General features: G+C 43.0%; 2 protein-coding genes and 1 long non-coding RNA gene across 7 annotated transcripts; 1 reads left to right on the top strand and 2 right to left on the bottom strand.

Moving 5' to 3' along the window:
* Positions 1 to 198: 198 nt before the first annotated feature.
* On the bottom strand, positions 199 to 18564 carry larp1b (La ribonucleoprotein 1B). 2 transcript variants are annotated; one of them, XM_086094457.1, is made up of 19 exons: positions 17620 to 18562; positions 14451 to 14512; positions 12826 to 12882; positions 11922 to 12222; positions 10392 to 10598; positions 9583 to 9708; positions 8119 to 8284; positions 7471 to 7615; positions 7220 to 7397; positions 5932 to 6116; positions 5237 to 5596; positions 3773 to 3887; positions 3531 to 3700; positions 2806 to 2912; positions 2458 to 2618; positions 2240 to 2384; positions 1829 to 1938; positions 1620 to 1747; positions 199 to 1208 (listed from the first exon to the last, which is right to left on the bottom strand). In XM_086094457.1, exons 1-19 carry the CDS (start codon positions 17942 to 17944, stop codon positions 1023 to 1025), a joined length of 3234 nt encoding a protein of 1077 aa, XP_085950583.1. In that variant the 5' UTR covers positions 17945 to 18562; the 3' UTR covers positions 199 to 1022. The 2 variants fall into 2 exon arrangements, with proteins under 2 accessions (XP_085950583.1, XP_085950582.1); XM_086094456.1 differs by having other exon boundaries at positions 1060 to 1747; positions 17620 to 18564.
* Positions 18565 to 18971: 407 nt separating this feature from the next.
* On the bottom strand, positions 18972 to 22157 carry LOC147162660 (uncharacterized). 4 transcript variants are annotated; one of them, XR_015097042.1, is made up of 4 exons: positions 21789 to 22157; positions 21380 to 21425; positions 19390 to 20501; positions 18972 to 19316 (listed from the first exon to the last, which is right to left on the bottom strand). It is a non-coding gene; the product is annotated as an uncharacterized LOC147162660 (long non-coding RNA). The 4 variants fall into 4 exon arrangements; XR_015097041.1 differs by having other exon boundaries at positions 21380 to 22157; XR_015097044.1 differs by lacking the exon at positions 21380 to 21425.
* On the top strand, positions 21849 to 24714 carry LOC147162659 (dr1-associated corepressor). Its single transcript, XM_086094458.1, has 6 exons — positions 21849 to 22047; positions 22449 to 22521; positions 23214 to 23307; positions 23366 to 23476; positions 23548 to 23647; positions 24338 to 24714. Exons 1-6 carry the CDS (start codon positions 22006 to 22008, stop codon positions 24362 to 24364), a joined length of 447 nt encoding a protein of 148 aa, XP_085950584.1. The 5' UTR covers positions 21849 to 22005; the 3' UTR covers positions 24365 to 24714.
* The last annotated feature ends 23 nt before the right edge of the window (positions 24715 to 24737 follow it).

Genomic DNA, 24737 nt, shown 5'->3' with positions numbered 1-24737 from the left:
AATTAACATTCAGTGAACGTTTTTAGAGGCAAATACTTGGAGCGGGAAAAAACGGAATGACATGCTAATATTTGTTTTGTTGTATGATTTTCAACCTCTGATGTCACTTGGCACAAAATGATGCAAATCAGGTTTGATGAGTCATTAACGAATCAACATCTCACAAAATGGCTGATAAAAGAAGAGGTGATTACAATGTACATTTATACAATCAGTTTTTATTTAATATTTTTTTGGGTATTTTTACAGTACAATTCAAGATATTAACATGCATTACTTTATCCCCCCCTCCCCAAAAAAAAACACTCAAACAAAGCTACCAATCAATCGCTTCCTAGGATCAAAAAAGGAATAACTGAATAGCCAAAGATTTTTTTTTCATAGTATTTACATTTTTCTTCTCATTCAACTCTAAAACCTCCATTTTAAGTCAATCGAAGCAATAATGAAAATCAAGCCATTTAAGTGCTCTAAAAGCACCAAAAGCCTCAAGCGTAATGTCAAGTAAACTGAGCAAAAAAAAATAAGTAAAACACTTTAGGTTTTCTTTACGTGGCTAGCTCAAACCCATCATTCCAGCAGAAATTAATCAATAAAGAAGCAAAAAAGCTATGACAACACCATCAATCAAGTCGGTAACAAAGAGAAATAAAACAATAAATTATGTCAAAAGGGATTTTTTTAAAGCTTGTGGGTGGCATAAAATGTATTTGAATTAAAAGTGTCGACTTGATTGTCACAATTAAAACGCCATCTATTTTCTTTTAATCTGATGGAACTTTAAAAGTCGTTATTAAAAGAAAGAGGACATTTAAGACGGGGCGGAACAGATTAAGGCACCGGAGAGAAGCCACCTTGGCAGTTTACAGATCAAGTGACGCGATCGATCGAGTTTGGCAAGAGTGAGGATCAAAATGCACGGAATGCATCTGACGTTGTAAACGTTTGCGTAGACAAGCAAGACGGCGGCTTTCAAGTGAAATGCCGCAAACGCACGTCGGGTCAACACGCGCTCGCCATCTTCATTCCGTGTTCTTCTTTCCCACTTTGGGCTCGTCCGCCTTCTTCTTTTGGGATCCTCCGTCTTTGTGGTGCGTCGGAGGCGCCGCTTTTGAGGTAGAATTGGAGGGATGGCGCCGACGCCGGCCCTCGTCCCCCGACGACGACGAGTGGCATCTCCTCCGGCCACCTTCCTCTCCCAGGGGGGGCTGCGGGCACAAGGGGGTCAATGATGCGGGCTCATCATTCTTACATCACGTTACACTCATTTGAGGATAAAACACTAAGAACCAATGTGGCCTTCCGGGACCTGATTGCTATCCAGAATGACATTCAGGACCAGGTTGGACCATCAAATTCAAAATCTTCCAAGACTCGTGTGGTTTCGAGTGTGGCCTTCAAGGACCTTAGCTGTCTTCAAGAATGACCTTCCTGGATCTGCCGCAATGATGCAACTGTCCTCTGTGAGCTTCCAGGACCTTAACAGTTTCCTCCCAGCCTAGCCTCAATAGGATCGGACATATCGGCAGGGTCGCCGACAAGGACCTAAGAAGCTGGTTTCGTGGCTTTCGACTGGTCTCCTGCGGCGTTGTCCCGTAAAAACTGAGACTGTCACTCACCACCACCCTGAAGTCTTCCAGGTTCTTGAACTGGGAGAGGTGCTCCTGAAGTTTAGGGTCGATGGTTTGATTCTTAATCTTGGAGTACTTGAGGAAGGCCCAGAACTTCTCCAGGCCGTACAGCTGACCTGCCAGTCACGTAACACTCGACATCAACAAAACAACAAAGACGACGAGGTGGTGGCTGAGCGGCGGGGAGGATCCGTTACCTCTGTCAAAGTCCCTCAGGGTCTCTTCCTGGAAGTCCTTGAACAGGTCCAAGCGGAACCTCTTCTCCAGGCCGTAGCTGTAGTACCGGAACAGGCATTCCAGGCCGTACCTGCAAGATCAACAAATGTATCGACCCCTCGTGAAGACCGTCGATACTCTTTCTAATTTCAGGAAGTAAATGTCACACAGGGCTGACGGAACATTGAATTGCGTATGAATGGCATACTTCTGCATCCTCTCATATGGCCACAAAGTCGCAAAAGGTTGACGTAGGCTTGTGTGTTGCTACCAAAATGTAAACATTGATTTACCAACTCCGTTTGAGGGGTGTGATGACTTTCTGTGTTACGGTATTTGCGCTTATTTGTGGCCAATATCTGAAGCCATCAGGTCAGCGTCCTCATCCTCACCTGTAGTTGTCTTTGGCGTCCTCCAACGCGTACTGTTTGAACTCCTCGTACATCTTCCTGTTGAAGTTGTCCCTCAGGAAGAAGGACCAGAACCGGAACAGGGTGTTCATCTCCTGCGATTGGCCGACACCCAGTCGCTTACGCTCTGACCGCAAATAACGACAAACGTGTCACGAGAGAAGGGAGGCAAAGACCGTTTGCGGTTCCGTTCTTGGTACCGTTCAGGCATCGCCGTCTGTACTTGTGGTAGCCCTGCTGCGTGAAGCCGTTGTCCCGCAGCAGCTCGTGCGACGGATGCCAGAACTTGGGCAGCGACTGCGGCGTGCAGCCGTAATTTCCCGTCAGCGGGGCTCCTTCCGAAGGCGAAGCATTGGAGCTGCTGTGGGAACGAGGGCCAGAGTTGATTTCAAAATGGACGCAAGGGCTGGACGGTATGATTGTAAAGTCAAATCCATTACAAGAATTACAATTACAATTTTGACAAAGTAGTAAAAGAAAAGAAAAAAAGAAAAGCAAGTAACATTTTTCAAAACTAAAATCTGCTCCAAAGAAAATGGCCGCCGTACCTGATTGAGGCGGAACGCGGCCGGTGCTCGCGAGAGTCCATCACCCAGCCGATGTGTGCCTCATGCGGCGGGTTGGAACTGTGCCGGGTCTTCTTCTTCCGGGGCATCTGCAAGATGGGAAAATCTTTACAAGTCAAGCCTTGTTCATTCGCAAATCTTTCTGTGTTAAATCGGAAGCTAACAAGCTAATGTTGAAGCTAACGTAATGTTGAGAGCTTATTTTGGAATCCAAAGTAGTAAGCAAACATTGGAGCTCACGTCAGAAGCTAACGTTGGTCTTCCTTAGCGCTAATGTTAGAAGCTAAACTTCAGAATCTAACATTGAAGCTAACATTGCTAATGGAATGTTGAAAGCTAATTTTGTAATCCAAGGTGGGAAGCCAACATTGGAGCTCATGTCGGAAGTTAACGTTGGTCTTCCTTTGCTTTAATGTTAGAGATAATGCTAGAAGCTAATTTCAGAAGTTACCATTGAGCGCTAACGTGGGATGCTAACATTGGAGGCTACCAGAGGAATGTTGAAATTTATCTTAGAGGTCAAAAGTTGCAAGCTAACTTCAGAAGCCAAAAGTGAAAGCCAATTTTAGAAACCAACGCTCGTGTAATGTTGCTGATAACATTGAGTGCTAACGTTAGACGCTAACGTAGTAACTGATTGTCATGAGGTCATGACTTGACCCCCCCCCCCCCCCCCCCCCCGACCCCGGGTCCTTTGTCGACCTCACCTGTCCATCCACGGCGCCGCTCTCCTTCATCACTGGGTAAAAGCGCGGCGCCTTGGTGGGGTCCTGGCGCCCGGGGGTGCGCGGTGTCCTCGGGGTCCTGGGCTGGTGGGCACTGGGCGATTCTGGCACCGTTTTGGGCAAAGAGCGAGCCATTTCCGTCTCGCTGGGCACTGAAAATGCGCAACGCCGACTGTTACATCTGCACGATCACGTTCATCCAGCGTGTTTGCGCCCAAGCTCACCAGCAGCGGGCAGGGACGGCACTTCCTGGTTGGGTTCCACGGGAACTTTGGGCGTGAGCGTGTCAAACTCATCCTGGCTGATGACGCTCAGCTTCTTGAAGTTCTCCACTTCTTGCTGAAGACAAGAAGGGAAGACCTCACTAGTATTTGTTCTTTCTACAGGTCGTAAAAAGGCTGATAAGAAGCAACATGGCTGGCGTGTGTGTGACACATAACAGATGTGCAAGGGACTTTGAACGTTACACATCAGTGGACAAAGTGACCTTAGTGTGTGTGCGTGTGCGTGTGTGTGTGTGTTCAGCATGACAGTTCCCACGTGTTCTACACTTCAAAAAGACAAAGGCACAAAGTTGAGAGTTTTGCCTCAAAATCTTTAAGAGCCGTTTTTATTTTAATAGTTTGATGAGTCACAAAGTAAAAATATTGGCGTTTCTTGAAAAAAAAACTCACTGTTTGGTCAGAAACTGTCTTGTGATGAAGAAATATTTTGGCAGCTAAAAAGAAAAAAAATCGCTCTGCCTTGATTTGAGATTTTGAATCTCTTGGATTTCTGTTTTTGCACCTCGGGTGCAACGCTACGCCAGCAGTCCGGATATTCTAAAAGACAAAGCTGACATAATTGCACAAATGTGCAGTCTGCTTTGCCAAAAAGCAGGTCAGGCCACTCAGGGTGATGAACGGCAGACTAAATTTGGCCCCGCGGAGGACGTGCGCCCGCCATGTTATTTACGTTCAAATTCTTCATGTGGTCGTCACCAATAAAGATCAGAGCAACACAATTGTGTGTTAGTAGGAATTAATACATATTGAAATGTATAAGCACGACTATTCAAAGAATGTATCCTTGAATAAACAAACGGCATGCTACACAACATGAATATGTCACGCATTACATTTTACAATTCTAGATGACCCGTTATAATTACGAGTATCGTATTGTGCTATACGCTACGCACTGCTACAGTTTACAAGACAACTGTAATCAATTACATTTGATTATAACAATTAGGGGCCAATCAATGTGGATTTTGTAGGCCACCGCTGATTCCAACATTTGGCAGAAACTGATTAATCGGCTGAGCAATTTAAAAAATATACATTGAATATCATTTTTCAATTTTGGTCCCTGAACACTTACACAACAAAGATATGAGTATGTGTTTAACGAAAAAAAAAATTACCTAATGAATTGATTTTTAGATTCATGCCATAAATGTATGCTGTATAAGGAGCTGGGCAATAAACCAAATCATTCGATTAATCGGCATTAAATGTTGGTAATGTTTGAGAGCTGCATCATCACATCAAAGATGTGTATTGGATCAAATGCATTCATTGATGTATAATGTGCAAAAACTCCATCAATAGGATTTTTTGAAAGGGTCACTATCAGCCGATAAAATCGACCAACTGATGGATTTTTCAGTGCTGAGAGTTTAGCGACATAGCCGGCTAATGTGTTACCTTGGTGCTGTCGATCTGCTCGTCTTCCTTCCACAGGTCCTGCTCGTAGTAGTAAAGGCCGTCGTTGATGGCCTTGAACAGGTCGGTCGTGAGCTTGGCGCGCGACTCGTGGTTGCTGGTGCGGTCGCCGCCGGGGTGCTTTCGCAGGTACGGCGGCGTCTGCGTGACGATCAGGATCTTGCTGACGTCCTGGTCGTCCAGCTCGTAGTCGGAGTCGTCCTCGTCCGACCAGTCGGTGAACTGGTTCTTGCGCGGCGCCATCTGCTCCATCTCCTCGTCGAACATGAAGTCCAGCTCCTCCTGGTCGGCATCCGGGGCGGCGCGCTGCTGATGCTGCGGGGGCGGAGCCTCGCTGCGATCCTTAAACAGGTCATCAACGACTATGTTAGCCAATTAGGTGGAACAGTTTTAGCAACGACCACAAAATGGACGCCATGCTCCAATTAGTCATCCAATTAAGACAAACAAACGCCTTAGCTCATTTGAACAGCAGCAACTTTAGTTATGTTTGTCTGTGCTTCCGTTCCAGTAGACTGACGTGCGAGGCGGCTGACATGTGGCCGCTCCACAATGTTATGAATCCAATCCATGTTTATGTTACAATAGAGTGCGACATGAAGTTCCACATTTTCTACAGTTAACATTCCAAAAAGGTCTCAGTTGAGGAACCAAACTCCTCCGCCTGGTTCCAATACCTTTGCTTTGCCAGAGGCTTGTCGGTGACGTTTCTCCACCTGGATCCAGGCGTCGGGGGCATCTTTTGGGGCGTCTTTTGGGGCGTCCGTGGCGGGGGCCGGCTCCTGGCTGGAAGGTTGGGGCTCATCTGTGGGCTCTTGAGACGCGGCGGGCTCAGCGGGGGTCTCCTTCACGGGCGATGAAGCTGCGGACACAAATAATTACATTTTTCGCATTTCACACCGACTACACTACACTGGGGTCACTTCATTTTATCCGCCTATTAACACACATTTGCTGCGTGTGACTACTTCCTGAAATGGGAAAGTGTGTTTAGGAGCCAGTCCAAAAGTAAAAAATGTAAAAAGTTGTGTGCTCATGATAATAAAGAGAATTAACATATCATTTGCATATAGGATCAAAAACCTGTAGAATGTGAAAGTGAAGGCTCATTTATATTCAATTCCCAAAAAAATATTTCATCCTTTAAAAGAAAAATAAGTGAAAGGGTTAAAAGAAAAAAGAAGTGAAATGGGACAGAAAGAAGAAAAACTGATATCTGCCCCTAATCAACACACACAAAAATAAAAGGTTAACACAAAATAAATGACAGTAAACAGCAAACAATACGACAAAATAATTCAACTGCCTTGTGCTCTCTATATATATATATATATATTTGCAGTAATTGTGCTTTTATAATTAAAAGAAGATTTAGTTTTACAATCCACAGACGGACACCTTGAGTTGAAACACATCTTTCTTTTTGTTTTGTTCTATATTTAGGTTTGGAAAAAATGTCTGTTCCTCTTAATTTGTACTTTCCCTTTTTATAAATTTGGTTTGTATATTGACTGGTAAAATTTCATGATGGGCTTCATACAAAATTTTAAGGCGGTTAAAGGGGGGGAAAACTGGAGACAACTGTATTAAGACAAAGATTAAAACAAGGGGGGGGGGGGTAAATATGGCAAGTAATAAAAAGATTAAATGAAACCAAAAATGGTACAAACAAAAATAAAATAGTAATTCAAAGGAATAAAACACAACATTAAGGAACAAAGTAAACTAAAATGGAATAATGGTAATGGCACAGCAAAAATAGGAAAATAAGCAAAAAGTAGTGAAAAAAGGAAAAGCTAAATCAAGCAGAAAAAATAAATGGGAATTAAAAAAATACAAATAGTGTAAAAACAACAACAACAACAAAAACAAAGGGAGAAAAGTTGAAAAAAATGGAGTAAAAACATCACAAAGCTCAAATCAAAAAGTACAGACTGACGGACAGCGCTCCAGCTCAGCACTGACCGGCGTCGGCGACGGCGGCGCTCTGCCGAGGAACAAACTCGGGACAGTGAATGAGCTGCGAGAAGTCCGTCCTGGGCGATCCCGCGGCGGGCGGCGTGGGGATGGGCCAGCGCTCGGGGTCCACTTTGCATCGAACCCTGTTGTCCCTCAGCTCCACCTCCTTGCTGTTCTTCAGGGCCTGGACAAACGCACACGCGTCAGCTATCTGCCGGCGGGTGGGCCGCTGGCGGGGCCGGCGCCGGCGCCCTTACCTCCACGATGAGGCCCACGTCGGTGGTGAGCGCTTGGACGCGGTGGAAGCTGGCGATGAGCGAGATGGGCAGGAAGCCCTGAGCGTCCATCTTCCTCCTCAGGAAGAAGTCTCGCTCCAGGTTGTGCAAGCTGAAGTAGTACTCGCTGGAATGCCGCAACACACGTTAGGTTACGTTTTTAAACAAAAATGCAACTTTCAAAGGGGCAACAGGCATGTACATGCTTCATTACACCTCCTCATGAGTTGTTGCCAACGTATCTGAATGTTGAAACGAGTCGCATCTAAGACGATTTAAGATGTCCTTGATTGATATTGAAGGCCACTCACTAAATGAGGAGCAGACAATAGAGGAAATGTTGCCATCCATGACTTTTCTGGCAGGCTACTGCGCAACTAGTAATCATGTTTGGAGGATTTTAAACACGTCGATTACAATAAGTGGATGGCTTGAAGTGTGATTAACAAGAAAAGGAAGTCATTTAAGCCCCACGTGGCTCTTCCATCCTCCCGTGACTCACTATGACTTTAAAAAATGAGTATTTAATTGAAATGGTAAATTAATTCATGTTTCAAATGTAATGCAATTTGAAGATTCTGGTGCTCTTCAACATTAAAAATGACGAGTTTCTTTGTTCACTCAACTCACATTTGCCGTTTGATGTACTCCTTGAGAAGCTTCTCGTCCACCGTGTACATCTGCACTTTATTTCCACCGTCGTAGTAGTAAACCATCCCGCCGCTGCTGAACTCTGAGGCGGCGGCGTCCGAGCCGTCCGTTCCGTCGCGGTAACCCTGCGAGTAATCAAAGCGACCTGAAAGCAGGAGAGGTGAGACGCGTCACTTCAAATAAACACTAAATGGATGGACAAAGGCAGTAGGAAAGGAAAAAAACAAGAAAAAAAGCTCATCAAAGTGGTAAAGCGGGGATGAAAACACAAGGGTCTATTGGGTGGAAAAAGAAATAGGGAATAAGGTGAAGAACAGGACAAACTAACAAAAAGGGAAAGAAATGAAAGGGAGAAAAGAAAAATTTAACAAGGGAAGGAAAATAAAAGAAAAGGAAAATAAAGAAATGCTATAAAAAGGGAAATAAAGAAGGCAAAATATAAAATGAGGAAAATAAATAATATTTTTTGCTATAGCTATAGTGTAATCACGTTAGGATTCGTTGGTGGTTAATGGGACATTGTTTCTAAAATGAAAAGGCAGCATGGAGCGGATTCTTTCTTAAATTTAAACTTTACTCGTCATTCGCCGCAGCTCGAGCGACAACACTTCCTGATCCCCTATCAGCTGACGAACACTGGCCAATCAGATGCTAGCATACTTATGTTAATACTTAGGTAAATGCCAGTGAATGACGGAGAGCAGCAGATTCGACACATCAATTTAGATACTTGTACCAAAAAAAAAAAAAAAAAAAGTATGAACGTGTAAATAAAAATTCTGCAAACAATGTACAAGTAAAAATATACATTATAACAAGTTAATTTAAATGCTTCGGGTGTGGGCCTTCGCAAAGCGAGGCGTCTTTGTCGTTAGCAATACCCAATGCTTAAAAGTGCAAATGCTTAACATGATATGGTTCATATCTGCAAAAGCAATGACTATCTCCATATTTGGAAACCCGACGGGAAAGTATTGGCACAAACAGTCAAGTAGTACGTTCTGTGTAGTTCTCGTAACTTTCTTGAGTTTTCTTCTTGCAAATCTGCCACTCAATAAAGTCGCAAATTTTTCTAAAGTGGCAAATTTGCAAGTTCTTTCTCGGAATATTGCCCCGCCCTCGAATAAAATTAGATTTATACGTGGCCCTAATACGCCGTCGTAGAAAGAATATTGTAAAGCATAAAAAAAAGAGAGAATGTTAAAGCGGCAAAAGAAAAGAAAAAGCTGTATAAGGAAGAACCAACACAAACTAAAGATTAAGGCAAAATAAAAAAATAAGAGAAAAAAATGGAGCAAAGAACAAAAAAAACGACGTAACAAAAAGCAGATTAAGAAAAAGGATAAATGGGAGAAGAAGAAAAAAACGATCAAAGTGAAAATTGGAAATGAGCACGACAAGGAGGAGTTAGGTTGAGTGAAGAGTTGCTGCATGCCCACGAACCTCTGCCACGACCTCTCCCACGTCCGCGTCCTTTGCCTCGGCCTCGGAGGCCCCCGCGGCCGCCGCCGCCGTCGCTCCTCACGCTGGCCGCGTCGTCTCCAAAGTCGCGCGGCTCCCTCCTCCAACCTGGCGAGTGGAGCAAGCGCGTGTTTGCAGTCGCCATATTTAAGTCACTCGTCAGACAGACGGATGTTTAAAAAAGCGCCTGTCAAACTGGGCGCTTTTGCAACGTGGTAACTTGTTACGTTAACATGTGACAAATATGGCTGCTGTCTTATAATTCAGGTACCAACACTGTCAAAAAAACTAAAAACAAATAAAAAACAGAGCCAAGGGTTTTTTTATGTTTTAAGTTCACATCTAAAAGACAGTTAGCCCACCTACAGCATTTCACACTTTATGTTAGCATGAAGCTAACAGACTTTAGTTTCATGCAAACTTCAGCATCAAGCACATTAACACTTATTTGGAGAAATGTGAGTGCAAGAACAGCTCAAGAATACTTGAAAAGGTGTGTTTTAATCATTTTTAAGTTTGTTTCAATAAGATTTAAAAAAAAAAAAAAAAAGGGATGAGCGAGTACCGAGCCTTATTTGAAGGTATCGGGACTTGCGACGGTGGCCGCCCCTCTTGTGGCCGTTTTTTACGATAAGGAACGACAAATGAGAAGAACAGAAAGTTGCCATGAAGTTCATGAAAACTTTTCTATATTTTGAGATTTTCATCTCCGTAAAAGGGGTCACCGTAGCCACAAAGTTTGGACATGTGGCCAGCAAGCAGGCGAGCGAAAGCGGGCGAAGGTCACTTACTCCTGCCGCCATCGTGCGCCCTGTTGTTGTTGTTGCTGCTATGCAGCGCGTGACTGGGCGACGTCGGGTCGGGCGAGTCGCTGCCGGGCTCTGCGTCCGAGTGCGCGGGGGCCCCGCCGGGCGTCCTGGCGGCGGCGGCGCCGCCAGCCTCGCTGTTGTCCCGCGTGGCGTCCTCCAGCGGCAGGGACACCCACTTGCGTTTGTTACCTAGCGACGGTTGCACAACGACACACACAGCTGACACGCTGGCGAAGAACTGCCATCTTGGATCGGCTGCATTTCACAAACGCTTGACATGTTTCCGAATGGCCGGCTTCATCACAGTCTTGGAGTCGTAATTTCGGTTTATGAACGGCAATGACATGTTTCAACTGCGCGTCAAAACTCTAACTTGTGTAATTTTACAAATGGTGCCAAAGTGGAGTAAACAAACAGCTGCCGCTCTTCCGGGTTCCGGGCTTCCTCCACTCATTTGTTGTATTAATTTTAAATAATGCATTTGTTAAGAAAATATATAATTTGAGGTAGAATTCATGAATTTTATGTATATATACAAACTTTAAATATTTCATTAGCCTTAATGCATTTTATTAATAATATATATATTTTTTTTAATTTAGTATCTTCAATTTGAAAGTATTTTATTAAGTATTCATCGCTATCCTGTGAAAAACACCTATTTCCATTTTTTTTTTTTGTTTAAACATTTTTCTGTTTATGGGATGAATTTGAATGCAGATCCCAAATTTTTTTTTAAAAAAACGGGCAGAAGTGTTTTTCACAAGACAGCGACAACATGTGCAGGGAGTCCTCGAGTTACGGCCGAGTTCCGTTCCTACGCTGGCGATGTAACTCGAATTTCGATTGATTAAAGTCGATATTTACATCAAAATGCTTAGTACAGTAAAATAAAAAAAAACATATTTACGCGAGCCGAAAAATACCGGAACCAATATTTTGTGTTTCCACACGTACATTCATTGCTAACGGACGGCAAAGCGGAGCGAATATGAACTTAAACACGGAAATGTGACGCGTCTGATGGCGAGCCGACCGGCTCGATGGACGCCCGTTGCTGCAGGTGACAACAAAAACAACTTTCAATAACTTTAAAATGGCGTGATTACTGTGGGAAATTCACGACAGCTCGAGGCCTTCCTGTATTATTCTAATTGCATTTAAAATTATGAATTTATTCCTGTTAAGTGGTCATCTTTGATGAAAATGTATTTTATTATTTAAAACAAACAAACATGCTTAAATGATCCAATTCATCTAATGAACACATTCAAGGTGAAGGAAGCGTTCCCACATAAAGTCAGAAGCGAATGAACGATTAGGAGAGCCGTCCGAAGACTTTTTGTCCACTTGGTGCAATTCAATGAAAGCAGCAAAGCATGTCAATCTATGGAACGCTCACATGCAGCACTCGTCACTGTCCGGCGGAAAGCTTCTCCAAATATGGGCAAAGAGGAAGTCGTCACTTTCCACCTGACAGTGAGGGCGTGACAACGTGCTTGTTATCTTCACCTCCTCTTTTCTTGGGGCTGCCGCTCTTGGCGTCCTGTCCCGCCTTGGCGTCCCCGTCGGAGGCCGCCGTCATCTCCGCCTGAGGCTGTGGCGGCGTCTGGCGGTTCTCTTTGCTCTCACCTCCGCTGCCGCCGCTTCCTCTTCCACCGCCGCCACCGTCATGGCTGCTCTCAGATTTCCTGTCGGGTCGCTCCCGCTTCTTGTCCTTGTCCCGGCGGGAGGACGCGGGCTTCTTGCCGGCATTGTCGCCGCCGCTGCCGCCGCCGCTATTGTTGTTGTTGTTCACCACATTTTGTTGTTGCTGGACACAAACGAGTAGACAAATGCCTCATCACCAAATCTGCTCCATATATGACAGCTTTCTTCCTTTATTATATTTATTTCATACCCTCGAGGGGAAAAGGCAAACATTTGCATATTTATATATTATTCATAACATAATTTTTTTTCATAATCCTTTTTTAATTTATATTGTAATATTTTTTTTGGGGGGGGGGGGGCTAATTATTTTTTTCCAGGATTAACACCCACCACCCATACCCTTTATATTTATTTATATTTAAGTTTTCCAGGAGTTCTTGATGCATTGTTTGAGTTTGCATTAAAAAAACAACAACATTTGAATGGTCATCATTTATACATGGATTTTCTGTATTCACATCAATGATGCAGTTCAGTTAGAAAAAATATCAAATAAAAACAACTGTTAGAAATCACAGATTAAAATGTACTTTTAAAATGAGTTTCCCCCCTTTTTCTCGTTTTCAAAAAGGCTGCCAAGTAAAACTTCAGCCTCTCGTCTGACTTATGTGATAAACTTTCATTTTTTATCTGATAATTTGATGGAATCATCGACGGTACTCATAAGACAAGTCAGTGGTTGCGCGAGAGGAAGCGCTCTTACCTCCTTGGCCAGTTCACTGGGCGTCGGCCAGTTTGTGATGTCGCCAAAGTCTCCGGACTAACAAAAAAGAGAGAGAGAAAAAAAGACAACAAGAACATGGAGCGGAATAAGGTCAACAGTTACTGAATTGACACGATGTTCACTTTGGACTTTTCAAAGTTTGGACAAGCGAGGTCAGGTGAAGGCTTTCGCTCGGCGCAAACACACCCACGCATTCACTTCCATACTTGCATTAAAAGAAAAAAATTGGGTATTTTTTTCCAATGAGAAATTATTCTATTCATAAAAATGATTAGAAAATGGAAACATAAAAAAAAGGAATAAAAATACAGCTTCTTGGTAAATATTTCACAAAATATATTGGGAATACCACTTCCTTAAAAAGATCACTTGAAATCAAATTAAAACTCATTTGTCTGCTCATACAAATAAAAAACTACATTAAACAGTTTGAACAAAACCTGGGGAAAAAATATTTTAAACTTTTTATGCAGATTTTTTTTTTTTGGAAAAAAGCCAAATGAATATTTTGTAGTCAACCTAAATCCTTCTGAATCCTGATGTAGTGCATTTGTTTGCCACCAAGCATGTTCATGTCACCTGTTACATGTGACTGAGCGTGAAAATGTCAACCAAGGTGCATTCTGGGAAGCAGCATGCATGTGGGAAGGTCAAAAGCTGCTCGCTGTGTCTCTTCGTCGTCTGTTCACCAGTTTGTCCGCTGACGTTTATTCACATTCGTGCGCTTGAAACATGGGTCAACAAAAGCAAACATGGCGCCAGCGCTAATGTGCTTTAGTTCATTTAAAAAATATAAAAAAAGAAGAAGAAGAGAGAAGCCATTTGCGTGGCGGCGCTGGCAAGCGGCAGGTGTCTCGTTCCCCAGCGGCAAGTGTGGAAAATCTTCTTTTCCACTTCCACGGAAGTGGAAAATCTTCTTTTCCACTTCCACGGAAGTGGAAAAAGGTGAAGGCAGGCATTTGCGCACATTCAACCCATGAATAAGTATCGCCGTTATCTCTTTATTGGATGGATCTTATCTTATTTTGGTGATCTATTTCTATTTTCGCAAGTCTCGGGACTCTCTAGGCTAAACTGTTTTTTGTTGTTTTTACATTTACATTCAACTCCAACTGGAGTTGTCATGAAACCGACAATTGTCCCGTTACTTTTTGCTCCCTTCTAAACAAAGCGTCGTCATTGGTACAGCGCCACCATCAGCTGATTTGGATGTTATGTTAACCGCCTGGAACGAAAGCTGAAAATGTCAAACTTTCAAACGCAATGACTCAATATTGTTGTTGCCATTTTTCTGATCTACAGACCAAAAAAACAATTGTCAATTTGAAATAATGACCTAGCTTTTAATAAAGGGGTGGAAATTAAAACACGCATTTGTATTTGTCGATTAAAAATGAAGAACAACAGAGTAATTAAAAATCTTTTGTTTTTACTAATTTTGTCAATTTCAGAATCGGTCATTTAGGGACTGCAACACAACAGGAGGCAAATGTCAAAGTTTTCAATGCAACAATGTGGAAATAGGACAAATAACGTTTGCTATTCTTGTTTTGAAACCATGTGTAAATTAAACAAACACTTCCCAAAAAAAAATTCCTCATTACCTTGCTGGATTTTCTGGTTCTGGGTTTGCTGGCACGGACGACCTTCAGAGTGTTTTGCTGATCTGCGGACAGACGATCAATAAGTTACACGTGATATTGTTTCCAAAGAGCAACGTGGCTCCATTTTGACAGAAAAAAAAAAAAAACCAAAAGTATCTTGCCGTGTGTGTGCACCATGTTGAAGCAGTAAACATCCTCCAGCTGAGGGGCTTGAGTGTGTATGTGTGTGTGTGTGTGTGTGTGTGTGCGTGTGTGTGTGCGAGCGCTGGGAGTGGCCCCCAGCCGTCGCCGGGCCCTATCGCCTGCCAGAGAACGGCTGGGGAGATAAGAGGCCGGCGACCGCCTTCGCTGTAAAACGATGCCACGGCCGCCGCGGTCAAATATAGCAAAGCTAACCTTACCGACGCTCGCATCCGTTGCTCCAATAGCAAACTGTCAAACACATTCGAAGCACATCTTTGACATACATTATTTGGAAAGGGGCGTGGGGGGTTTTATGCCTCAAAAACTGCACACAAATGTGACGTTTGATCCTTCAAGAAGGCAAAAGAAGGAATCCCGACACTTATATCGAAGACTTTTGTTTTCAAAAGGGCTTAACTTCTTTAAATACAGAAGAAAACGGTGAAGACTGTTTATGCTTTACCGTGAACTTGTATACTTGTGAGACAGAACTGTTCATAAAAGAATAAAAATACACCACCATTTTAAGTTAACTGGCAGTGGATGAAGCTTCAGTCAAAACAATTTTACACGACTGAAGGGCTGCAGCTATTGTGTCTTTTTAGTAGGGATGGGCGAGTACCGATACCGGGTATCGGGGACCCGTGAAGGATGCGTATACCAGCCACGGAAACAAAAAAATTGACATTGACAAAGTCCTCCTTCCTTCACAATTTGTTGTTTCTCGTGTTAATTGAAATGTTATGTATCATAAATGGTATTGGTACTTGCTGTTAGCGTCAGTGAGCACTCAAAAGCAAATACTTGTACTGATGCCGTTGTGTAAAAAAAGGATCCAACATTCCTACTTTAGAATCGAGTATGCTACCGCCTCATACTATTGACTAAAAACTGATTTTACATGATTAAACATTGGCCACATTTTGGTTGTCACAATTAGCCAATTAATGGACAAAACTTTTGATAATCGTTTAGCGCCGTCAACTTGAAATTGTCACAAATGTCACACTTTCAGCCTCAATGTTTTCGCATGTCGGTCATCCGGCATGAAAGCTGACTGATTGATCATTGCGCTTGGGAACATCTACTTTTAGTTTGGAAAACAGTGATCAGCATTTTTGCCGATTTTCTCTGACTTGCCGGTACCAACCAAACCTGTAAATGAACGACAATCAATTTGTGTTTGTGTATTTGCTTTACTGTCAAATTTGTTTGAAATAAAGTCCTGTTTTTTAAATTAAGGGCTGGAAATCTTTTTTTTATCCAATTTGTCTGCGAATTTAATAATTAATTGACAGATGAAGTGATTAAAATAATACTTAGTTGCAGCTCTACATTAATTTAGATCGTTTCCAAAAGGGATAAACAAACTACGACTCCATTTCCTAATGCTGTATCGTTAGAATGATGCACAAAATGGTTGCCGCACAGTGCGCTGATTAGCGGCGATCCACCACTTTAGCATCACACCAAAACAGTTCCCACGGGTTTGACGTATGGATTCAACTGGACTGCGCGCAGACATTTTCCTTTTATGACAACATTGTGACATCACAGAGGCCGCTTTGTACGCCAATTATTAAAGACATAAAGGAATCAATGCATTTTCACTAAGCCACTTTAGGGGCTCAATCGCTACATTTATGAGTCAGGATTCTTGCGCACGTCAAATGTCCTTAATGCTACTTTTTGACACAAAATGCAGGCGGTGTGACGCATGCTAACGCGACTGTGTCTTGGGGGAGGCGTTACGAGACGACTGGTTACTGGATGTGCGCGGCTTGTAGTTTACCACACAACACACACATTTCCGCCCACCAAGCATTCAGTATGGAAAACGGAACCTTTGGGCTGTTGGGAATGATTCCCTCAAACCCAACTCATGAATAGACAACAGTGGACAATACTCAAAAATCCCTGTTAGGGAGTAGGAAATGCCGAAGACGGACATTTCTTGCTGCCTCATCGAATGTTTCGTGTAAATGCCACAACCCGAGTCAAAAGTTAAAGATAGATTTTGTTTTATAGATTGATCGCGTGCTTTCTCGTGTGTTCTGTGCTTTCATTTCAGAGTCCAGAGCAAAAGACACACTAAAACGACATCAATTGAAATACGTCGGGGTATTGTTAAGAACGTTGCATTTCCATTTCTCTTCATTGGGTTGCAATTGAATTTGGTTTTGATACGTCAGGTTGCGATTCAATTTCAAATTAGTTTTGATACTTAAGTTTACAATTTTAATCCGGCTCTAAATATGTTTTGATTTGGCTTTATATGCTTTGATGTTGATTTGGCGAGAAATAATCATTTTCATGCCCATGTCATCTGTCACAAAACATGTTTGAGCAATAAAGCATCTGAAAATAAAATTGGGCATAATAGCTTCCTTGTTGTGCAGACAAAAGTGAAACACATAAAGTGCATGTAAACTTAAAATATACACTAAATCACTATTGATTTGTGGGGGTTATTAATAGGAATGTTTACCCACACCGACACTAAGTTAAAAATATATATATATTAAAAAAAAAGGGAAACTTGTGGCGTTCTAAAACTTTTGACTGGGAGTGCTGGGATAACATTCGAACACTTTACAGTGGCTGTGGAATGATTTCAAACTGCCTCTGTGGCTCCCCATGGGCCTGACACTGGCTTCCCTCCAGGGAGGGGGAGGAGGACGCAATGGATGGGGGCGGGGGAAAGCCGGAGGGGGTTGCATGCTAACTGCTACAGAAGTAGCAGTTGTCAGCAATCAACACGTGGTGCTCACAGCAAGGGGGGGGGGGGGTACAAGGGGTGGGTGCAGGGGTCCTCTCAAATGTCGACATGCTCACATTAAAATGAAGCCACTTGAGAAGAATAATCCCTCGTGGCCCAGCGAGATTAATAAAGATGTCAAAGTACAAGCACGCATAGTACGCGCAACGTGCTGCCCAACACGTGCAAAAGTCCTCATCGAAAATCGATCAGCAATAATCGGCTCACCTCTGTCTTGCGAGGCCGACGGGTGGACGTTATGGAGCGGCACCCTGCCCGTCGTCCTGCGGGTCCACGCGTTGACTTTGGGCGGCGGAGCCTCGACGACTTTCTTGGCCGCCGCGTCAGCGTCGACGCCGGGCTCGCCGTCGCCCGCCTCGCTCGCTCGCTCCTCGGCGCCGCCGCCGTCCGTGGCGGTGGCCCGCTCAGCCTCCGCGGGCTCGTCGCTTTGGGGGTTCCGTCGCTCGTCCCGCTCGTGTCCGCCGGAGCTCGCCGCAACCGCCGCTGCTGTCAAACTCGAGTCCAAGTGACTGCTTTCAAGCTCGCTTGACATCCTGCTCGTTTCCCTACAGCCGTTGCGCTTTTAGATCCAGGGTGAACTTTTGGTCCTTGCGCTCCTGTCCCAGAGAAAAGTCGACCAAAACTCGCGGGGTGACCACATCCACAAGTCGAGGTAAACAACTTTTTTTTGTGGGGGGTGGGGGGTTGGACCTCGCTAGTCGGCTAACCGAAGTGGCTCCAGGCCGAATCGCTCCCCGTTAGCCGCCTAGCCGAAGTGGATGCTAACCGATAGCCGCCTAGCCCAAGTGGCCGCGAGCCAGTTAGCAGGCTAGGGAGCTAGCTAGCCTCAGCTCGCTCACGTCTGTCCGCGAATCCCGAAGACCAAAAGTGTCGTGTCTTTTGGACCCCGCGGGTGCAAAAGTTTCACGTCAGCCGGGCGTTTACCTCAGAGTCGCTTGGCGACGCTTTGTCGCTCGAGCCGCCTTCGACTTGGCGTAACTTTTGAAAGGCTGAAAATATGACGCGTCCCCGAGTAAGCGTGTGAAGTCCACGCTACCAAGCAGGCAGCTCGGAGCTACTAAGCTAGCTTACGCCCTCCCACTAGCTCCGACTGTACTGTACAGTGTGTACTGGCTGCTACTGTGGCGCTCGCTAACTTGTTGTTGCCCCACACGACGGCCCCTGTAAACAGTCGCTCTACTGCCCCCGGCAGTCAGCAGGCGGAAATGCAGCGCTGCTTTTTTTGTTTGTCAAATTACTCATTTTATTCATTTTTATGTTTCTATATATCATAAAAAAATTCTGTTTGTTTGTGGATATTTTTTTTCTAGAATAATTGTTTGTTTTTCGGAATATTTATTTTCCCTGTCATAAAAAAAAAAGCTTCTGACAGTTAAATAAACCTGTATAATATACGTTTTTTTGTCAACATTAAAAACACATTTAAATGCATAAAAAGCACTTCTGAGCACAATATTAGGAAGCTGAGGGAGAAAGAAATGCATACGGTTATAGAATGTATAAAAATGAATAGTAAAAGTCCACTTAAATGCATGAATAATAGAAGCTAAATTAATCAAGCCACATTAATTTAATATGCAACAGATGAACAGCTGCGTCAACATGAACTTGAAAATGATAAAAAAAAATTAAACTTGTACAGTCATTTTAATATTTAAAAAATAAGCAGCCTTTATGAAATGTCAAATAAAGTCAATTACATAAAGCACAAGTGTTTTGCAAGTGTACATATTAAAATGTACTAAAGTATATTAGCACTCATAATTACTCATGTTTAGTCTCTACAGTTTGCATTTAATAATGAAAAAGGACAAAAAAATGAAGATGAGTGACACCATCGATAGTTTGATTATTGGTGCAGATGGCTTGTTCACACGAGGTCTGGTGTAAACGTAAGGATGCTCCTGGAACAACAGAGAAGTATATTAAAAGGCAAACAGAAATCAAATCTATTGCTGCATCATGACGTATATCTACCTTTGGTGGGCAAATGAGTTTGATTGGCTCTGAGAAGCTGTCAATCATCTGCTTCTCACCGTCAGGCTGGAACTGGACACAAATGAGGAAGGCTAACATGACAAATATCCAATATGCATGCATACAAACAAATAGGATGAAATAACAGCTGTTATTTATGGATTGACTTTTGTTTCTTTTTTTTTAGTAATATGATATAATATTATTTTGTAGTAGTTGAAATGAGACGTCACCGTGTTGTTTCACAGTCGGCTGTGAAGAAGCTCGAGTCCAGCGAAGCGTCCTATCAAAGCGCATCAAACACTCAAAGGCAGCACCAAGTGTGTGCGCGTGCACGAGCGTGTTTCACACAGGAAGCCTGAGCGGTCCCGCCTTCTCCAGTCCTGCTTGTTACTTGTTTACTTTTCAACAGTTAATTTGCATCTTTGCACATTTAGAAAAGAAAATTACATTCGCTATTAGCAAATACCGTTTTTAGTAGATGCAGTGGGCCGCTTAAAAATGGACGGCGGGCCATAAATGGCCCCCATGCTATAGTTTGGACACCACTGTTTATATGATTCTAGTACACAAATCCCTTTTTTTGCAAACCAACAAATTTAATTTATCATCTCACAATATGTAGATAATAAAATGAGCATACATCTCTGTACGCGTAAAAAGCAGTATTAAAGAGGATTTGACAACCAATAATCTTCATCCAAAATTTAGGATGATCTGAAATACTTCATTCACCTTCTGTCAAATGTACAGTGTGGAGCAAAACAGCGCCGGCCGCCATCTAGTGCTTGACGGTGGAATTAGACCCAAAATAAACCGTCGGCAAAACAAAATAGTTTTAAACTTTTTACGACCAAGACGCCAACATCTCCGGAACAAGCAAAAGTCAAACATGATGCGGTGAGATGTTCACCTGGAAAAGGACGTTCAGCTCCGTCAGCTCGGCGGAGTCTTCTTCAGGCTGGACCAGACACGACGTCACATGACCGGGTGATGTCATCGTCAACATCACACGACAGGAAGTGCTCCATCACACCAACTTTTGGCTTGTGGACGTCTCTGAGGGGCTTCATGGGGAGGATCTGCACCACGTTGACGATGGTCATCGGCATCTGCAGCCACGCCAGGAAGCAAAAAGTTCAAGCTTGAACGCAATGCTCATTTTCAACCAGCAGATGGCGCTGTGCTTAAAATAAACACTGGCAATAAACATGGCTGTGTGTCGTTTTTTTTGTCTCACCCAAACACTTCATTGTGGGAATATGTTATTGTGTTTTTTATTCTATTGTATTTTTTTTTCATTTTTCCATTGGATATCATTCGTTCCACTTTGTCATCTAAATGAATGGAGGAGCCTTTCAGTAACACGTTTCCATATATGAATTTCAAGTTGCTTCAAAAATGTACGCCTCCCGGATTTTTGGATTAAAATGAGTTAAAACCAAGAATTTGGGTTTGGAATTATGTATATTTGGGTCAATCTGCCCACCATTACTAGTTGGAGGTGTAACCAACATGAAAACAATAAAGGCCTCCACAGGTGAGCAAAAGTATTGGAACATGAGACTGACAGGTGACTTTAGTGCTCAGCGAAGATTTCAAACATATTACAATTCTTGCAAACATCTTTGAATGTCAATTAAAATGATTGAATACGAGGCCAGGCGTCCGCATCAAAGTCAAACAGATAAAAAGCCTCTATGACTTGAGAAAAGCAAACAAGTGTGGTTTTACAAAAGTCTTATTCAAATGAGTGAGGCAACGAAAAATGATACTTGAAGTTTGCCACCTGACATTGATGATTTCTACAAGTTGGACCAACATGAGAGCGTCAGTGGGCGAGTAAAAGCGTCGGAACAGCAAATGAAGGTAAAAGGCTTCACTGTCCCAAAACTTTCGACAGTCTACCAACAAGCAAGTCAACAGAAAATACAAGCTGGTCATCTGCTCCACAGAAACAATACGATTATGTTTCTTCACATCATCTCACCTGCCTCATCATCAAGTCGAGAGCTTCAGTCATGAAGTGGATGAAACTGTCAGCAGAGATGAGTTCGTGGGAAAGTGTGACTTTTTTTTTTAAACATCCATCCATTATCTGTTAGAACTATCATTCGGGTTCACTTCAAAAGGCTGTGTAAACCCTGACATGATTTCAGCATGCTGAAATACCAAATAAGGAAACGCATACAGCAATAAACAAAACGTAATTAATGGCCTGGTTTATATACACTGTGCACAACCTTGGTGGTTATATTCAAGTGGCTGCACTTATGTACAATTTATATATTTTATCTAAAACGTTTTCATGATTAAATAATTATTTATGTTTATTTACGTGAATGAATTTTATAATTAATGCTCTGTGTCCCTTTTTATGTATTAATTATTTTTCTAACCACTTTCTCGATCATCTGCAAGGCGCGTGGTGATGACGTCACTTCACCTGCCCACGTGGGGTGGGTGTTGCCCTCGTCGCCAGGTGCGTGGCTGTCAAACTTTTTTCTTTTTTTGGTCACGTGTGCCTCCCTCAGGCTGTAAACAAATGGACGCGGCGGCGCCCGGCGGACAAAAGATGCAAAATGTGAGCCGGCGGCACCAAGGAGACTCGCTAAAATGCCGGCAAACAAGAGACGATTTAATGTCCGCTTCGCACCGGTAAGTTCTCCCTCTCAAAACATGGATTTATGCAGCAAAACGTCACGTGTAGGCTAGCTAGCTCACGTCCGTGGAGTTAGCTTGGTGATATGATGCCTTCGCGGACTGTCGGAAACGTCAGAATCCTTCCCAAAATTTTAGGTGCACGATGCTTTTAAATATAAATATATATATATATATATATATATATATATATATATATATATATATATATATATATATATATATATATATATATATATATATATATCCAGTATTTTGTTATGCATTTTAGCCACACGGACGGGTTAATTAGTTAATTATTAGTAACAGCGATCTCTGCTCCGCGAGTAAAATAACAAGTGTTAATCAAAGGCGACTGGACACACGAGTTATTTTGTGTTCTGTGTTTTTGTTGTCAGGCTCGCATCAAAAAGATCATGCAGAAGAACGCAGAGGTGGGAAGGATTGCCATGGCGGTGCCTGTGATCATCTGTATCCTTTAAGCGTTTTTGTTAGTTGAGCTTTTTTACTGCTGGCTAAAAATGGGGGTATTTTATTTTAAAATCAGAAGGTCCAACGTGCGTCCGTGTTGTCACATGACGACTTCGGTTCCAGTTTCAGATATCTACAACCTCTTTTCACCAAGTGAACATTTAGTGAGTTACATATTATCAATTCTGCTAACGTTTCCTAATGGGGTATGTGACGCGGAGGAGGCGGGACTTGTGGGTTTTCCGGTTTGCGACGTGTGGGCCGCGTCTCAGTACTTGCGCTCCTCGGTTGCGCGTTCCCGTCGACGGGTGCGAGCGTGTAGTGTGTCTCAGTTGTCCGAGCATTTTAGAGAGCTGAGACGTCCTGCGCGCTCCCGCCAAGCACGGTGGAGGTGCGAGTGTTGGAACGCGGCCAGCAATGGCCGGAAACGGCGCTGTGTGAAAACCGGAAGTCCGTGTCATCTACCCCATTATATCTGCAAGTGAATTGTAGATATCCAACGAGAAGCCCCGTACACATGAATGGCAAAATTGACATTCTTAAATTGGTTTTCATTGAGCAATGATTTCCATTTCCTATGGTGAAAACGCAACCAAATGACCTTGTTTGACCTCCGAAGTCCCAGTGTACAAACGATAAATAAAGAATGATCAGAAATACACGACGTGTTGACGTCCTGAACCGGAGTCCAGCTCGAGCTGTTGAGATGTTCCTCAAGTCTTTGCTCACCAAAACCTGTTTGATCACCAAATCCAACGGCAGCGGCGTGGTGTCGGTCGCGCACGTGTGAGTGTTGCCGTCGTTGGGTCATCGCGGCAAGTCCAAATAATGTCCATGTTTGTAGAAAGCAGTGCATCGAGTCGGAGAAGCTCTTCCACTTCCTGAAGGACGTGACGGCGAGATTCACGTTTCCACAGCAGGACAACAGAGGCCTCAATTTGTGGTCGTCTTGCATGTGAGGAGCTTTTGCATGCTTTTATTTGCGTAACCTGAAACCGGAGGTCTGATTGATGTTATGATTTGCAGGACCAAGCGACCTGACGCGTGTGTGCCAAAAAGGGAGAAAGTGGAAGAGGTGACGCCGCGGCGAAACCTGGACTCGCTTGGCAACGACTCCAGTTCCAGTGTAAATAAGTCACGCTCAAATTCATCCTTACATTTAGGGCTCGATCATTTTAGTAATCGATTCATCTGTTGGTTATTTTGTTGATTATTCGGATTAAATTACGGTTTAAACGGGCAATTTAAAAAATATAGTTTTTCAAAATAAATGCAAATGTTTTTATTTGGTGTAACCCAAAGATAATAAGTCCACTTTCATGCAAAACTAGAAATCAGACATTTACTCTTGGAAAGCTGAAATTCTGAGCATGTGGACAATTTTAAATTAAAAGTTACCTAAACGATTCATCAATGATCAAAATAGTTTTTGGAAAATCAGTTGACGATTAATCGTTGCATATCATATTATTATTATTATTATATCATCTGGATGTTAAGACTTTTCTGGTCAGTCGTCAAAATTCGCTGCTCACACGCAATGACAAAAACAGAAAGGCGCATGCTTTAAATCCAATTTGAAATCTCCAAGACAAGCTATTGTCAAAATGAACGTAAAATGTCCCTTCAAACCAAAATGGCAGACTTTTTTTCTGGGCCTCGTTTCTTGAGACTTTTGTTTTTTGTTGTTCTCCTCATAATAGACAAAGCAAGCAAATTGTGTGTTGCTACTTTAACCTGGCTGAAAGTTATCTGGAGGTCCAACAGCGCCACCGTGAGGCTGCGGGGTTCATGATGTCTTTTCCTTCTTTTACAGGAAACGGAGCTCTTCATCTGCTTGTGAGCGCGTCCTGCTGCCTTTTAGCTTCTTCTGGGCAAGAAAATTGAGACTCGTTCATCTATTAAGAGTGCAAAAGTACATTTTGATGTCCGTCTTTGGTTTTGGGGTGAAAAGAAGAAGGAACTTTTCAGTTATGTTTTGGATGAATTTGTGTTCGTATTTTCAGTTTTGTACATTTGAAATATTTTTTTTGTAGTGTTTCTGAATTGTGGTTGTCATTGCACATAGGAGGTTTGGGTTTTTGGAGCGTTTAATTTTTAAAGCATTTATAAATTAACGTTTTTAAATCGTCAAACCTTTTTGTGTGCGCAAAACAAACTGTTGGACGAACGTGGATGTGAAGATGCCCTCAAATGGCAATAAATAAGATTAATAA

Source organism: Leptonotus elevatus, chromosome 14, assembly GCF_054856555.1.
Source record: "Leptonotus elevatus isolate MCC_2025b chromosome 14, RoL_Lele_1.0, whole genome shotgun sequence".
NCBI classification, from domain to species: Eukaryota; Metazoa; Chordata; class Actinopteri; order Syngnathiformes; family Syngnathidae; genus Leptonotus; species Leptonotus elevatus.
This window is presented reverse-complemented; position numbering and strand designations above follow the sequence as displayed.